The sequence below is a fragment of the Mytilus edulis genome, chromosome 8 (assembly GCF_963676685.1).
Source record: "Mytilus edulis chromosome 8, xbMytEdul2.2, whole genome shotgun sequence".
NCBI lineage: Eukaryota > Metazoa > Mollusca > Bivalvia > Mytilida > Mytilidae > Mytilus > Mytilus edulis.
In genome coordinates this window covers 83,462,032-83,481,045 of record NC_092351.1, presented here as the reverse complement: position 1 = coordinate 83,481,045, position 19,014 = coordinate 83,462,032, and the positions used below count along the sequence as shown (strand labels likewise).

Here is a 19,014-nt window from a genome sequence, read left to right as displayed (position 1 = left end):
GAAGTCTGATAGTGTGAACAAGCACGAGAATAACGTATCAATTGTGATATGTAAACACCACACGAAGGGACAGAGGTTATGTTACTGCTGAGAAATGGGTAATCGATAATTGGGAAGTTGAAATCGTCCCGTTTATCATAGATTTTCGTGTGAAGTCGTCCATCTGCGTCAATATTAAGGTAAAAAATCAAGGTATGAAGCAGTCCTTTAAGTATCAGTAGTATCCTCAATTTTAAGTTCACCGGGATATATATGAGATGTAAGTATTGGCTGAAATATGGGTTATTCAATGATAGAACATCATCAATATATCGGAAAGTAAAATTTCGCAAGGTGCTTTTTCTCTGCTTCATACGAGTACAAAAAAAAAATCGGCCAGCAGGGTTGCACAATTAGTACCCATTGGAATACCGACTGTTTGTTGAAATATAAATCCTCCAAACTCAACAAATATATTGTCGATCAAAAAGTCCAGCATTTTGATATTATTATCTTCAGTATATTTTCTGAAAGATTCAGTGTGATTCTTCACAAATATGAATTATTGTTACCCAAAACAAGAAATTTGTATCTACGATTCCCATTTTTATAGAAAAAGCTCTGTTTTATGAGATGGTGAAGTCGATCTTTCAACTGAGCATGGGGAATAGTAGTATATAGCGTAGAAAAATCAAAAATTTTTATGTTGTTGCAAAATTGCAAAGATTGTTATCGAAGATTAAGCAGTAGATCTTTTGAATTTTTGAGAATCCACATCTGGTTAACACCACTGGTAGAATATATCTCATCACAATATCTTTGAAACCCATCTTTAACTGTAGAAAGAATAGTAGTCAGTACTTTAGAAAGATGTTTTGTCGAACATTTTGAAGACCCAGCTATGTATCGTTCTTTATATTCAATTTTGTGTAATGAAGGTATCCAGTATAATGACGCCTCAAAATAGGAACTCATACATGTACCTGATGTCTCAAAACAATACATGAGATAAAACATTAACTTAAGGTAATCAGATCATACTATATAACGAGTGAACTAGATAAGAAACGTTGATTTTTCAAACATGAGTTGTTAGTCTCTAACCAAAGGTATTTGTTTCGTCAAAGATTATACATCGCATAGAACAATGTGTGACTAGATTACTATAAAACAAACTGATTAAAAATTATATCTATATATATATTCATGTCGTCTGTTTTATTCGACAGGTGTTTTTAAAATCACCTTAAGTCCGCAACTCATTATCAAAGATCTCCCTTCTGCAACCAAAAATATCCGATAGTACACTATTTTCATGTATTGGTTCGGTTTCTGAATATGAACAGTCAAAACATAGATGTGTCGATTTCTTGGGAACAACTCTATCTGTAATGATGTAAGAAAGAAACAGTTACATCCATGTAAATCAGAAATATTTATCAGATGCGATACAAATGTTCGAAAATATTTGAATATGATGTTAAATAACTTCATGTATATGACATTTTAAAAGCTTTATGCGACCACAGAGGTACAACCTTTTAATTATGGTATTAATATTGTGGTACAATTTTGGAGCAATTGAAAAACTTATACACAACTTATTGTCTTGAAACAAGATAAGATGCAAAAAAACAAAAGAAACATGCACATTTACGACATTTATTTTTAAATATTTTTACAAGCAAAACATAAGCAATGAGTCAACAAAAGATATTGTTAACAAATCACTGAGGTAATAACAAGAGATTAACAAAGATCAGGTTCTTACGCATATTCAGAAAACAGAGAGAGACAACATATTTTAGCATAAAAATAATATCAAATATATTTCCATCCAGAAAATTAAAAGTCATTTTAATTACAAATAAATGTTAAGTAAGTTGGTGAGGGAAATATTGTTTGATTTTTTTCGATATAAACATGATGAGAGAAATTCTGTGGAAATTCAATTTGCATTGATTTGTCTACTTGCAAGTTTAACACATTATTTTATGATACTCTAAAAACCGGGAAACTTCAAATCTCCAAAGATTCATAGATTAATAGATTTAGAAAGCAACATAGTCAATATCAGGGTAAATGATTGTTCTTTTTTTTTTTAGAATAATGGGCCATCAGCTGCGTAGACTTTCTACCTCCATTTAGACGGTAGCAGTTGAAATAAAATAAAAAATAAATGTAATTTCGAAATCAGGTTTGGACTTGAATTAATGAAATTAATGAAATTTAACTTATATGTAATTAAAAATAAAATTAGTTAAATAAAGTAAGGACATTTTGTCAATTTTTTGTGCTGTAATATGTCTTTCAATGTAGTATTTCCATTTTTCATTTTTATCATTTCCATTGAATTTTATTGAAAAATACACACATTGTACAAACACAATAAAGCCAAAAATACATTGTGCAAAAAACAAACCTAACATGAAAATATGAATCAAAGATACATTTAATGATTTAACGAAGATTTCTTTATCATCATGATCATACATATTATATATGAACGATAAAAAAGTCTGTATAACACCCATTACGCATGCATATATCATCAACATTGTAATTAAATGATAATAAAACATGAAACATTTAACAAGTCGAAAATACCAAGGGAAAATTGTTTTGGACCATTTACATACTTTTTTCAGAGTTTCGCTTTCGTCTGCATACTCCACATTTGCATCTATATAAGCATATTTTGTTTGAATATCATAAGAAATATTGCAATCATCCCTTTTAATAATCAGAACTTTATTGTCGTCAATGGAACTTTCTTCTGAACGTCTGCAGATAAAATTACAAAACACTTTTCCATGTAAAAAACGGTCATTTATAAAATTTTCCGACCATATCACTATGATATATTTAATATTCTGAATTGCAGTTGAGTACAGATGATTTTCATTCATACCTGCTATGAAATCACATTCTGGTACACAAACTTCATATTTATATTTTTGCAAGCAATTGTATATTTTTCGTAAAAGGTCTTTATCATTTTCAGTCGAAATAATCAGAACATCGCTGTTGTTCAAATAACTATTTGTAGGTGTTTCTAATGTATTAAAGATTCCAAGGTCGTCTGAATTTGATTTGTTTGTAAAACCGTTCTGATGTCCCAAAACATGGTAACAAAATACAGTACAGACATAACAAATTATTTTGTTCACCATTTTGTAATATTTCATAAAAACAAAAAATAAAACACAAAAAATCAACCATAACAATGCACAATAAAAAATATTAAATTTCAACAAAGTTGATTCCTCATACAATAAATCGATTCTTTCATTATCGTTAGTCATCAGATGTTCGTCACAGTTCTCATTTTCTATACAATTAAATTTTTTGGGCAGTATTATATATTTAGTGGGCAGCGTTATTTTATCCGTTTGATTTAAAACCGTTCTACTCACAATAACAGAGTGTTTCCCAAAAGATAATGCCGGAGTGCATATGTAAACTTGTATATGTTTCTGATCATTAGTCATACCATATTCTAGCTGATTTGTTTTAATATTTCGCAGGATAAGTTTCGTGAATATACTGCACCCGGTTGAAAAACGTTCCGAATGCCTTTCTAGCGATATTTCACCTATGAGCTTGCTATCAATTTTGTACTCGAATGTCAAACTATTGTCGTCTACTGAATTTTCAAACGGCAACTCGTATTTAAGCAATACTGCATTTCCAACAGGAACATGCACATAGTTAATCTTACCAGCTGCTTCAGTTAAGATCATATGCGCGATTAAAAAATCACCAACAGTACATTGTTGTATATTGTTGTTTGTTTGGTTGACTGATGCCCAGAGGTGGTATTCGCCAAAGTCTCTTTCGTTTATTGATAAAACTTTCAAAACATGGGCGTGCAAATCTCCATTTTTGTTTTCAATGAATGAAATTCTCTCTGTTTTATCTTTTTCTGATCCATTAATTGTCCAAAAGACTGAATAATCTGTATTTTTTACGTGTGCAGTATCCCATTGGCATTCAAACAGCACGTTTTCACCTATATATTGTTCATATTTGCACCTACACTTAGGATATATATTATCAAGATTTGATACATCATCACGGTCACAATTTGCATGTTTCATTTTTGAAATTTCCTCTGTTCCATCCATTTTTCCAAGAACTTTCATTTTTTCCTGCAAGTTCAAATGTGTATCAATGTTGGTAACGTAACGACCAACGTTCTGTTCCATGACAAAATTCTTTCCATAATTAAACACACACATTACAAAATAAACATTTAATAACCATAATCCATACCAAATGATATTTGCACTTTTTTTATTCCACTGTCGTTTGATATTTGTTATAAAGTTGCCTTTAAAAATATCAAAATGACAAATACTATGACTCCATATCACAGATATAATGATGCCATATAACAAGTACAAATCTTCATTATTTATATCATTAAGCAATAAGTCTACAGTACATAAAGCTATGCATGGTACAAGTAGTAAATACTGAAAAATCCAGAATCTTTGTATGATAAGATTGAAAACGAAAGTAAACAAATAACATGATACAACACGGTTTATCTTTAAGAGATCATTATAACTCAGTAGGTGTCCAAACAGAATGAGAACAAAGGGAAATATGAAAGTTAGTATAAAATATTCCATGGTAAGAATGTTTGTTATCTTCGAGATACTAAATATCTTTGATTGTAAATCCACAATTGAATTTTTTCTTTTACGATTATAACGTCTTTAAATACCTAATACGTAATAGCAAACACCTCTATACATATATAATCGTGTAATGCTATTGATCGTCTGTTTAGCTATGGATTTCCACTTTAAATGGTCGTTTCATATTGATGACGTGGCAATACATACTTCTATAGGTAATAAATTTGTATTGATTAAATGCCAACCACTTGAAGATTTAATATGCACATTCCGTTGAACATGTTTATTGTAAAACTGTCTTGTGATTGGAAGTAAACTTTAATATTTTAATTAAAACTATGTGATCCATTTTGTTAATCAATATATGATCTGTTGAGACTATATATAAAGAGAAAAGACGTACCAGGAAGTACCTGATCTGCATTGACGAATACCTTTATTACCTTATAAAAACCAAATAAAACGCCATTTTGAATAATATTCACCTTTAAATGCACCGACACACTAGTCATTGAATTTACTTAATATCCACTGATGTGTACACATTTACAAATATTTCTGTATTAGATTACGAGTTGGTTGACCGTTATGGAATAACCGTTTCACAAATGATATCGGATATGTTCCTTACGTCGTAACTACAATCCCCTTCCCTTTCATGAATATGACCTACCGAATTAGACTATTTACCGGATTTGTAATCACTTAAGCAACACGACGGGTGCCATATGTGGAGCAGGATCTGCTTACCCTTCCGGAGCACCTGAGATCACCCCTAGATTTTGGTGGGGTTCATGTTGTTTATTCTTTAGTTTTCTATGTTGTGTCGTGTGTACTATTGTTTTTCTGTTTGTCTTTTTTATTTTTAGCCATGGCGTTGTCAGTTTGTTTTAGATTTATGAGTTTGACTGTCCCTTTGGTATCTTTCGTCCCTCTTTTACAAACGTAGAGTTCTTTGTTATAATGCAGCGGTCCAAATATCTCTACCACTTTATTCATAAAATAGTCACGAGTACGTACAATATCACCATGTATGGTCGATTTCAAAAGTATCATATCAGCGGATTTGTTATGTATTGCCACGTTAACGCCTACGTGGTTGATGTCCTTAATGAAACAGAAGTATATTTTAAATAAAATTGAGAATGTAAATGGGGAATGTGCCAAAGAGACAACAACCCGACCATAAAGCAGACAACAGCAGAAGGTCACCAACAAGTCTTCAATGCAATGAGAAATTCCCCGGAAGCGTCCTTCAGCTGGCCCCTAAACAAATATATACTAGTTCAGAATATTACTAAACTCCAAATTGTACACAAGAAACTAAAGGTTAGAAAAATACAAGACTAACAAAGGCCAGAGGCTCCTGTCTTGGGACAGGCGCTAAAATGCGGCGGCGTTAAACATCTTTGTGAGATCTCAACCCTCCCCATATACCTCTAGCCAATGCAGAAAAGTACACGCATAATATATATAACACGCACGTTAAAATTCAGTTCACGAGAAGTCCGAGTCTGATGTCAGAAGATGTAACCAAAGAAAATAAACGAAATGACAATACTACATAAATAACATCAGACTACTAGCAGTCGATTTCATGTTTTGAGAATGATCTTAATTTTAAACCAATGTGTCTCTTTACAAATTTATACAATGTTTATTTGTGAGATCTTCAATACTTTATCGTCACATTTTCAAATGAATTCTACAGCTGGAAATAAATCCCACCATACCAAAAATCAATATATTATTCAAAACAAAATTAGTTACGACCCTGTTAGCACATAACGCCATTTGGTTATCCAGACATGGAGGTTTTTAAACCTCACAAATCATGTTTGACCCCGCCGGATTTATACACCTGGTAGGAGCTTTTGTTGAGCGTGTAAGTTTTTTTTTTAATGTTCAGTCTATTTATATGTTTTGGAGTTTTTGTGTAGAGTACATTATCAGTGAATTGGTACACATCATTGGTCGAGGGCTGGATTTCCTCGCAGTGTTGAAGACCCTTCGTTGACTTTGGAATATTTTCTGTCGTTTAATCAGGTTGTTGTCTTTTTGATACTTTCTCCATTTTTATTCTTAATTCTACTGATACATAGTTCAGTTTCCCTAAACATGATAAATTGGAAACATAATATTGAAATTTTCTACTAGTAAGCACCCGTAATTAATAGTTTGTCATTGCAGGTAGCTAAGACATCCTCTTTTCTTAAAGAAAATCAAAATATATGCTTTATTAGATAAGCTATTGTTTATAAAATATTTGTTTTTTTATTGTACGCTTGTTGACAAAATTGTATAATGCATATACTATTAGATCCAATCATATGTTCATATGGTATAGTGTGTTGGCTATTGATAAAAGGGATTTACGATACTTCTCCTAATCTACATTGACTCTACAAAGAAAAATACAATGAATAGCATTTCTTCAATGAACAAATCTTCTTACAAATAAGGAAACTAGAAAGAAAGAAGGGTATATATCATTATCTTATCTCCTATACATTTCTAGGAATATGATTGGTTAAAAGCGACCTCGTGGAGACCGTGTATATTCAATATTAGGTTAGTAGGGAGGCAGAGCTTATTTCAATACACGGTTAGTTGTGGATTTACGACTTGGGCACTATTTGATTATTTAAAACTATTAAAGTTCTGTTTAATATTGTTGATATCAATGTTGTTGATAATAAATATTTATCGTTTACATTAGTTGTTTAGTGCAGACCAATTGAAGAAGGTTCTTAAAATTGAACACTTGAACACTTTTATACAGACATAAGAAGATGTGTCATGATAGAAAATAAGACAACTTTAGTCTAAATTCAACAAATAAAGTCGGTAAGATAAATTCGTTACATAGTGTGCTAGTGACCTAATATGATATATACAGGGTAAGTAAATTCCATATGGGGTGAGAGCTTCGCTCTCACCCCATATGGAATTTACTGACCCTGTATATATCATATTAGGTCACTAACACACTATGTAACTAATAATACAGTCTTCAATACGTTTCATGGGAAAAACTATTCGGACAGACTGATACTGTTGATTAATTATATAGATTTAAAAGAATTGTAACTTGATTTAAATGAAATATTTTGGAAATTATTTTTTTTAACAGTACACCTTGGTTAAAGCTGAAGGATACAATGCATAGCAGGACATGGTCTGAACAATGTCGCTGCTTTAAGAAAGAAAGAAAGACATAGCTTTAGCGACCTAAATGTCGATGATTAGATATTCTGTTGTCAGTAAAGTTATTAGCTGATAACAGGTGCAATAAAATCAGTCAGGAATGCGTGGTCGGTCACATATGCTACTTAAGTTATATAATTAGTTGAGATAATGGTGCAGGTAAAACAGATAAAAAAAAAACTTTATGAATCTTAAAAAGTATTGAACATGTTGAACGTTTTTCAGATTCTTTCAGTTCAAATTGGTTAATTGACCAATACGAGGCATGTATCTTTCTTCATTATTTTTAAGTCGGCCCAAGAATGTAGATTTTTTACACCTACTTTTTTCGTTTGTAAGATACAATTGTTATTTAATGAAATACTTGATAGGAAAGATAATCTGATTGATCATCTAAATGTATTGTTGGTTAAAGCGTTGTCAAGGTTGGTACGACAAAAATACGTGTGTACATGTGTTTTAAACATTTGGTGTTTTCCTGTTTATTTCAATGGATTTGATTATAAAGAAATTATCAACCTTACACGGAACACTGTGGCAACTTTTTTTCTTCAGTAAAATAGTGTGCATGAGTAATCTTCATTTCGATTTAAAACTAATTGAAAAGCTAAAATATATTTTAAATGAACTTTGTACTGTTGTGACAGTGTCTATTATTCGATTTCTAACGATATTTTTTTTCGTTAAATATCTGTAGTCTAAGCTGCACTTCGGTACGAAAATTTAACGCGCTGAGAGTTGACATCTAAATAAAGATAATTTAACACTAAATATAGATATTTTGACTTTTTTGGTACTTGAAAAACTCAGTGCTGTAGAGGAATTTTGCTATTATTTGTGACACTGGGTCTATCTAACTTGGTTGTGTAAAATCGAATCGTTTTACCAACATCAGTTGTTGTAGATTACTATTTTAGTAGGGAAACCTTTTACCAACTGAACTTCACCTATATCACCCTGTTCAATTTCTCGTAAAATCTCATATCACGGATTTAAAAAAAAATCTGACTACGGGATGGGGACAGTTAGTTATAGAACATCCACAATGAGTCAAATGTATAACGCTTACATTTTTGAGTAAAATCACATTTTATCCAACTATAGCAATCGTCACGTGACTTTGGTGGCGTCACACATTATCATGCCCAAGTAAAATGTATAGAAATGGACAGGTGCTTTCAAGAATCGATAAAATACTAACTTTAAGTGCATGATTAAAAAAGTCTGGACATATATGGTAATTTCTTTATACATAAAGAAATATATTTATGCCTTTTGGAAAGGTTTAAGTTCTGGTCTTCTCCCTTCCAAATGGATAATTTGTCTTTTTGTCTCCATAAGTTCGCACTAAAATCATCCAACTCAAATAAATATTGGATTTTCTGTCGTGTTAAACCTAAAATTGAGATTTACACAGAACAGATGGCAAAATGGTGAAAATATGTGATTATTACTATATTCATAAGACAATGACAATCAAAACCAAGGAGTAAACAAAGACTCAAAAACCATAGGACATTTACAGCAACAGTTATAAATAATAAGAAGAAACAACACGAACTCCACTAAAACCCGGGAGTGAAATCAGGTGCTCCGGAAGGGTAAGCATAGAACGTAAATATTTGAAATATCGCTCATGCAATAGTTTGATTTTTTATTATGTCCCTTCCAAATTGATTTGAAAATGAGCTATTTTTTAGAAAATCTAGCATTGTATTTCAAGATGGCGACCACATTGACAGCGTGGGCCGACTTGGTAAGAATATATTTTGTAAGATTGTTCAATGAAAATCGAATAACTGTTTGATGCTTGCGTTTCAGTCAATGTCTTACTTTAAAGAAGAATAGAATCAAACATTGGTTCCTTTTGATAAAGTTGATCAATGCTGTTGTTTTTATTATAACGTTTTGAAAAAATGGCGAAAAAATAATTTTCAAACATGTACGATGTTCGACACTGATTTGTCCATGCAAGTAATTCAATTTAATTTCACTATTTATTTATTGCAATTAAATATGACACGTTTATGTCACTTTAAAGATAGCCAATGCAATAACTAGATCCAGGAGATATTTTTTACGTCATTACATCAAAGTGATCAAAGAAAACAAACATATCACGATCTAGGTTTTGACCATATCTATGTCGATGTAAGTTGTGTATAACTTTCCCATATCGTTTTTCATTCTTAGGGATAAAAAAGTACAACAAACTCCTGTATACATTACCCAATTACTACATGTTCTGTTACAGTTTATTATATTGCTCAAAAAGTAAGCATCTATGATAAAGTATATGTAACTATATAATGTACAGCCCGGTTTCGACTAGACAGTTGAAAAAGACCCCAATAGAAGTCTATGTTTAATTAGCGTTCTTGCCTATGGTATATCTCAACCAATATTTACACATATTGGTATTCGGGTCCTCGGTAGCCGAGAAGCTGAGTAGCATAGACTGAGGTTGGGACTTAAAGCCTGCATATGACACCTACATCCGACTCAATCTAAATTTAAAAAGGATTGTCATATTCCTGCCGAATGCTAGTACTTTTCTGAAGGAATTCCAGTTTCTTCAACCATTTAAACCTGTAAATTCGTGCTGTATTTAAAGACCAAATATAATACACTTAGTCTAATTCTAAACTGAATTTCATGCTTTTAGTCGAAATAGCTACATGTATATATTACACACACAATCAACTAAATTACTTTTTATCTTTATCCGAAATTGGACCTTATAAAGATGGATCTCATAACGCCTGTCGATCCACTTTAAGAAAAAAAATTGTCATTAATTGTCAAAATGTCTGTTTTTTTTAACATTGAAAATAAATGCAATAATTTGCTGTTTAATTGATCTATTTTGTTATATTATAAGAGTTCGTCAATTTTTCAATTTCTTTTTTGTTCAACATGTTCAAGGGACAGGTATATTGTCATTACCAACATGTTGAGCTATGATATCGGAAGTACATCACACATAATCACGCTTTTGTCACTATCTTTTACTTGCAAGAAAACAATAATTTCTCATACCTGAACGTATGTTTAACCATAATAAGTGTTGTTTCTTTTTTTTATAGTTTCAAGAAATGATATACATGTTATACTGAGCATATGTACCTTCTATTAAGGAAATGTAGAATTTGTCTGACAGTATAAAACAGCGATTTATATAATGTGTATATACATTATTTCAAAACAGTTCTGTATGAGGATTTAAATTAAATTTCGCCGCTCCAATAACACATACTAATATATATGTTTGATATCGATTTCATAGTTTTGAACTTTAAATAGAAACGAAAGTAGATTTTAGGGGAAGTACCGCTTACGTATGATCGTAAATACATTCAAAAGCAACAAAAATGACAGGTAATTAGTGTTTTATGAAATTTTATTACAAAGCTACACTTTTTATTCTTGTTGAGTTAACAGATATTAACAGGAAAAAGATTGTTTAAAAGTACAATACATAGATTTTGTCTGATCTTTTTAAGATGTTTCAACATTATGAATCTGGCAGTTACATTTAAATCTATTAAACACGTCAGTTTTCATTCAACATTATAATCATTTACCATGTGCGCCTTTAAAGTGTGGGTTCTCTGGTGATCAAGTGGTACTAAGTACTCAAAGTAATGTATCACTAGCTAGCCAAAGCTGAGGTTGTGAGTTCAACTCCTGAAGAGAGCAGGAGCACTGAACTCCTATCTTAATTGAGTAGGATTGTCAGTTTTCCTACCAAAGATCAGAGGTTATCTCCGGCACCTTGGCTTTCTCTATCAATACAAATTGATTGCGATTGAATAGCACAATTATCGTGCTTAAAGTCTCGTTAAACACCCTTGAATCAATCAATCTTTTACTGGCGATACAATTGTAAAGGCATCATAAAACTGTAACATTGACATAAAAGTTACACGAGAGAGAACGATCAGCTATGTTATATTATACACCTATTGAGAGGGTGTGAGGGTAATGGCAAGTTTGTTGTCCCTGAGGTACAAACTATTGCTCGAGGCATTACCCGCACACCTAGTCATTAGTTGTTTTATTATACTGAACAATACATCCATTAAGTTTTTTTATGTACCAAAATGAAAAAAACTAATTTTCTTAAAGTGTATATATATCATCTGAAAGAAAAGAAAAAATGTCACATAACTTTACATGTACATGATGAACTATATTTTTTTTATTATTCGTTTTGTATTTATAAATATTTCATTTATTTCAATTAAGACTAGAAATACTTGTGTTTAACTTTCCGTGCTTATAATAAATTCTAGCTAAAGTACACCAATCGCAAATTCACTTTTAATATACGGAGAGCGAACCTATATTATAACGAATAAGGTACTATATTTTAGATCTTTTAAATGATCCCGTGAAGATTTTCTTTCTCTTTTATAATTGCTTCTTGTAAGTGAATTACAATCAACACAAACAGATTCCACCATTTACAATATTATGCCTCGTTCACACGGACATTTTTCGAATGTGAATCGAATTGGCTTATCGCGTTCACACACTCTTCTTTTTTAATTCGAATTGATTTGAATTGGCTAATGTGAATCCAATTTGCATTTGAAATACGCTTTTGTGAATACGAATTAAAAGTTAACGTAGTTTGGACAGTAAAGCGAATTTGACGCGCATTGCAATTCAGAGTGCGTTTGACGTTGCAAAGCATACGTAACCAAGCAGAGTAGTTATTGACATCATTATCGTCCAATGAAAAATAAGCATGAAAAAGTACGGGAAAGATGATTATGAAACTATTAAAAATATAAAACAACACGTTTAATAATTTATTGCGTCCGAAGCGCTTTTCTGGATTTACCTTCATCAGGAACGCTATAAGCCAAACATTTGAAATCCGAAGATGTATAAGTACCGAAAATCGTTGAAGAGCTATATGTTAAAAATACCTAAAATAAATAGCCAAATTCATCTAAAGCCAACTTTGTCTGAGGGAGTTGAAACCTTAGTTTCATAATAATTTCAAAATTTATAAACGGACAAATTTAGCCGGGGTAATAGTCTTTGAAACTATTAACTGGCAAATGTTTCTGTGGAATGAAATAGCACAACTATTTCTTTACTTTTTATAGAGAAAAAAAAAACATACTGAGGTATAATAAAATATATTATTTTAAATATGTGCATACATGGGCTTTGCAACATGATGAAACTATTAAATTTATTCTGTTCAGAATCTTCTGTTCTTATTACATGACATTTATTACAGAACCAGGAACACGAAATGCATCACTAGCTCTATATCAGTATCTCTGTCATAATATTGTTGGAACAGAAGACCACGTAAAACAAATTCGATTGATGAATACTGTAAAGGACAATTTATCACATTGTAACAAATCTACAAAAATCACCAGTGGAAGTTTCGGAGAAGGACTTCAAATGCGAGGTAGTGACTTAGATATAATGGTAATTAGTAACGATATGGTGGTACTAGCATGCGAAGACACAAACATTGTATTCAATCCTGATAAAACATATTTTGCTTTGGCTCCAGGTGAAACACAGCCAGGTTTCAGTCGGTTACGTGTGGTGCGGAGTCATTTTCGTGATATACGTGATTTTTGCGAACAAAGAGGACGTGAATTTTACTTCTCAAGCACGGCATTTAAACAGGCATTATCTACCTATTCTTTACCGATTATTCATGGACCTTGTGTGTCTGATAAAAAAGGTTTTCATGATTTTGCAGTATCCGTGCATGCACAATCATGGACAGAACTAGCATTGAAATGGCTAACACGATCAAATAACGGATGGCCTGGAAAAGATGTTAAACAGACTATTGTTCAGCATGGCGTTCTTTTTGTACCTGTAGGTTTAAAAGGATCTAAGAATCAAGATATAGAATGGCGAATATCATTTTCAGTTAGCGAAAAGTTTCTTATATATACGTTTTCACATACACAATTGCTTTGTTATGCTTTGATGAAAATTCTTCTAAAAGATGTTATAGCAATTGACTTAGAATATAGCGAGTTACTTTGTTCATATTTCATGAAAACAATTGTCTTTTGGATATCTGAAGAAGTTTCACCTACAATATGGCAACAAGAAAACTTGATACCTTTGTTTATGAAATGTTTCAAGAGACTTATTTACTGTGTTGAAAACTCAATTTGTCCGCATTTCTTTATTACTGAAAATAATTTGTTTGACAATAAGATAAAAGGACATGCCCAGAAAATACTATTGCATAAGCTCTATAATCTGGATAGTTATGGTTGGCGATGTATCTTATTTTCATATCAGTTATCGAATTTCAATTGTCAAGTAGCTTACAGATTCAAGGACTCAAATTCCTCTTTTGTCAACAGAGTTCAAAAACGTCTTTATTCGTTGACTAGTATTGATTGTACTTCTGGTTTTTTTAAATGGGAAAAGAAGGCACGCATTGCATTGTCGCTTAAGAGTTCAAAAATGAAATATCTTTATTGGTTTTACATGTCAAAAAATTGTCAAAGGAATGTCCAATTTCTACCGTTTGATGAATCACATATGCTAGGTAATAAATCCACTTACAAGCAGTACCAGAACTGCATAAGTACACTGTAACGGAACTTACAGCATGATGCTGTATCTGGATGGCTGTTGTTGGCATCGTTTTTCTATCAGACAAAACAGTTCAATTTAGCTATTTACATTATTCATAACTCTCTATCAAGGTGTACATCGGAAAAAATGCAACCTTTTATGAAATTGACTCATGAGCACTCTGAGTTATTAAATTTAAATTTGTTTAGGAAGATGGATATTGTTCAGCTGTGGAAAGTTTTCCTGGCAGATCATGTAACTTCTTTTGCAAACTCTACGTTAATACCAATTGAATTACAAATTGAAGTAGAATCGGAAATTGGCAGTATACAACCAGTTGTGTATGCTCATTTTCTTTGTTTTCTATGTCATTTTCATCTTAATAATACCAGAAAATGTCGTGATTCCCTTCAAAATCTAAAATTAACTGTAGACGAAAAATATTTTATGGTAGATCTTACCGACGAAGTTTTATCATGTAAAATTCTTGGTAGAGCTTTCAAGTTAATGGGAGACATAGAATCGGCCAATCGGGCATATTTGCAATCTAAGGAACTAGAAACAGTTCTTTCGAGAGTTCTTTCGCGAGTTCGTCATTGATTCTTTTAATGTCATTTTGATAATGTGTTTTACATGCAAGATTAAATTATGTGATGTTTTCGATATGATGCTTATAGTGCACGAATCTGATCATGGGTACAGCACTACATGTGACTTAAAATCTGTCAATTTTTAATTGTTCCATATGTAATTATGTCTTTCCTATCTTCGTCCCTCTTTTATTACCCGGATAACTGTATATTGCATTCAAGATTAGTACATTGTAACCAAGGAATCAGATAATATCTAAGATGGGAGTTATAATTCTTCTACGTTTTTTTACTTGAACATTTTTTCCAAAAAAATGGTTAAATTTCAAACTGGAAATGTTACATTCCACTAACGTTGTTATATTGGAGGCTCTGCATTAAATGTGTTTAGTGATTAATAAACAGCGCTTTATGATACTGAATAAAACTGACACAAGAATGGTCATTTCTTGAACAAGAGTCATATTCTATCATTGGGTTAAGTCAGGATATACCGTCAACAAAATGAATCATGTTCATAACAGCGGTGTTCAATAAAAAGTTGGGAGACTAGGTCAAAATTATCTTAATGTTTACATGCTTATTAGAGCTACAACTAGAAAATATCATTTTTAATCGAATATTATCGAGCAAACGTTTGAATAGCACGTAGTCTTCAAAGAACAATTATCATTGACCAAATTGTCGATCAGGTTTTCGAGGTTTCCAGTTGTTATAAATGTAAAAATACATAATAACTTTGTTGTTGGCAATACAATGTGCTCCACCAAAGTATTGAATGGAACATTCCAATACACACAAGCTCATTACGTAGTTATAATATTGATGTGACTATACACACAGATGTGACCACCTGCACAACTTCAGTGTCCGTCCGCATAGGAGGCGTAAGTTATTAAGGCTAGAAAAGATACAGTAGCTAGTTTTAATGAATTTGAAAGATTTTCGTGAACAGTATTAGTGTCAAATGAAATTTATATCAAAGTATAAGTAGCTATTGAATAAAAGTAATGTAATTGCCAGCTTATAGTCTTTGAAGTATGCAAACATGCAGTTTTATATACCGACTTGGCGTAAAGGGACATAGTTTCCATAGTTTGGAACAAAACATTTATTAACATTCAAACTTGAAATGAAACTTATTCAACGTTGAAATCGAAAACACAACGTCTTTTTCAAGTTAAAATAATATTTTTAATGTCAAAATTGTAAATCTTGGGTGTACAATAAACTTTAAATAGAGTGAACTGAACTTTGCCGTTCATAACTTTAACACCGTATTGGTGTTATGAATTTTTTTTTATAAATCTGTTTTTTAATAAAAGAAATGGATGACTGGTGCTCCTTTTAAACATAACCGAAAACATTTGACATTTGATTTTATATTATCACATCACACATTTAAACTTTTGGCATGAAGATTACATTTTCGATATCAGAATTTTTAATAATTGGAAGACACAATATTTTTGTGTCTATTGTTATGAACGGTAATTATTTAATTATTTTTATATGATGTTTGAGCAATAAATGATAAATAAAAAAGGTGTTGTTGGAATTGCTAGTAATTTGGGACTTTCATTAAATTTGGGTAAATAATTTTGTTCATAACCCTGATAACGACGGAAACACAGTTTTGAAATATTGCTATGAACGTTTTAGAAATGCCTATATTCATGGTTTTATTAACAGAATGTAACTTTGCTTAGTCCTTAAGCTGTTACATGGTATTGTTTAATTCAATAACTTCACCTATAAAGCGATTGAATTGTTTGTTTATTCACACAGGGAACATAATGATAGATTTGAGAACAATATTTCTGTTCATAACCGTTTCCAAACGTTTTATGTATTTTATTTATAACTGTTAGCAAAAATAATTACAAAGTGGATAATAGTGTGTTAAGGTTGTTCTTCTTAACAGTATACACACCAACTGTTTTATTCAATTTGACCTTGTATCGGTATTTTGAAGCAGAAAAGGATATGGCTGATAATTATTATGAACATCAAAAATATTTCACATTACATAAAAGTAAGATACAGATTTTTTACAGCTCTATAAATTTGAAAACAATTACTTTGGATATTGGGTTGAAAACATAGCCTATAATTTTGGTGAATGAATTACTTTTATTTTCCAGTTATTCTGTAACATAATGTGACCCATGATCAGATTCGTGCACTTTATATACTATTTGTTATAAAAAATAATGTGTATAACATATTTATATTATAGTTTGATGTTGATCTATTGCCATTCCCTTGATCTCTTATGAAGGGTGTTTTAAGATAAAGGATGTATCATAACACGTTTGAAAGTGTACTTGAATGTTTTTATTAATGTGTCAGTTATGCTTTGGTTTGTCATTCATAAATGTGATCAAAAGGTGATAGATCATATCATTCGATCAGAATATAGATATTATTACACGACTCATTTGTTTGGCTTCCTATGGTATATCAACAGCGATGATGCTGTCTGCTTAGCGTATAAACCATTTGTTTTTAAAAGCTGACAGAAAATGTACATATCGACATAATAATCAATTAGAAATTTGTTGAAACTCGTTTTAAGAGACTCTTGTTATCGTCGGCATAGAATATATTTGTTTAATTATCTAAATGGTGCTGCTTTTATTAAATGCATATTAACATTCAAATCTGTGGCTGTATATTCAAACTTTTTCTTTGTATGTATAAAGATCTGAAGGTGTGGTATAATTGTAAACGAAAAGGCACAACAACAGAGACTACAAACCTGCAATTAACATCTGTAGTTCACTGCATGACTTTGCATTACTAAAACCTCATACCGTCTTGTTGGCTCGAAAGGCCCCGAAATTACAAATGCAACACAATTCAAACTAGAAAACTAACCGTTCATTTCCTTATTAAAAAAAAGGAATAGTCAAATATTTCAACTGACACCTGAAATAGCCATATATATTTGTTAGTATTGCAGACGGTCTATGTTGTATACAATTCTCTTGGTGAAACTCAATTCACTCATAGCATCACTGTTAATGAAATCATTTACACAAATTGTAGATTAACTATTTTAATTCAAAACACTCATGTCCTGTTTATTCATTTTCCAGCATGTCATTTACTTCAAGCAATATCCCATGTGCTTATAAAAAGAAAATTTTAATGTTATCATCACAGCACTTATCGACTGTTTCCGAACTTACAATTTAAACCCAGAACCACATATGACCAGTGTCAAACAACATAAATAAGACTGTGTGATATGGTTTACACCACTGGGTCGTTGCCACTGTTGTTGGACATTTCGTCCTCCAGGGTATCAACAGCATTAAGGAACTTTAAATTTCTTTAGAAAAACTGTAAAAAAAATAATCTGACACGTTTATTAAACTGCTAACTTGCGGCAGGGACAACCTGAAACTGACGTTAAATACTATAAATCTTAACCTAGTGTTTTTGTTTTGTGAGTATACAATTCCAAATATGGTGAAAATGAAAAACCAAATAAAGAAACTTCCTTATAAGGCAAATATCTTATAATTATTCGCTGTTATCTTTGAGGTGTGCCTTGCTAATTAATTTCCATCTTGGGTCCCAGTTGTTTGTGTTGTTGTCTTTAAAAAACAAAATTCTGTTTCTTTTCTATTTATAAACCAAATATATGGACTAGTAGTAGTCTCTTGGGAGTCATCAGTTAGATCCTTGGTTTAAAAAGAATAAATATAGAAATTGGAAAACAGGTATCCCATTGACACATGTGGCTTTTAAGCGTAAGACAATTATGATTTTGTATTGAATAGGTTGATATGTTCCATTAGAAAGCTTGTTATCGCCGGTAATGAAACGTATGTGTAGTCACAACGATTGGCATGTATTATCTCAAATACATGTTCTATCCTGCATAACCTCTTTATAAATTTGCCAACAGATCAAAAATTATAACCTAGCTGTATTGGGGTGTAATATAAATAGCACGTTTAGAAGTTATACTATTATGTGAGCGTAACCACAGTCGATGG

General features: G+C 31.5%; 1 protein-coding gene across 1 annotated transcript; it reads left to right on the top strand.

Annotated features, from left to right (window-relative positions):
• Positions 1-11,105: 11,105 nt before the first annotated feature.
• Positions 11,106-17,592, top strand: LOC139486449 (uncharacterized). Its single transcript, XM_071271332.1, has 2 exons — positions 11,106-11,210; positions 13,090-17,592. Exons 1-2 carry the CDS (start codon positions 11,204-11,206, stop codon positions 14,433-14,435), a joined length of 1,353 nt encoding a protein of 450 aa, XP_071127433.1. The 5' UTR covers positions 11,106-11,203; the 3' UTR covers positions 14,436-17,592.
• Positions 17,593-19,014: the final 1,422 nt, after the last annotated feature.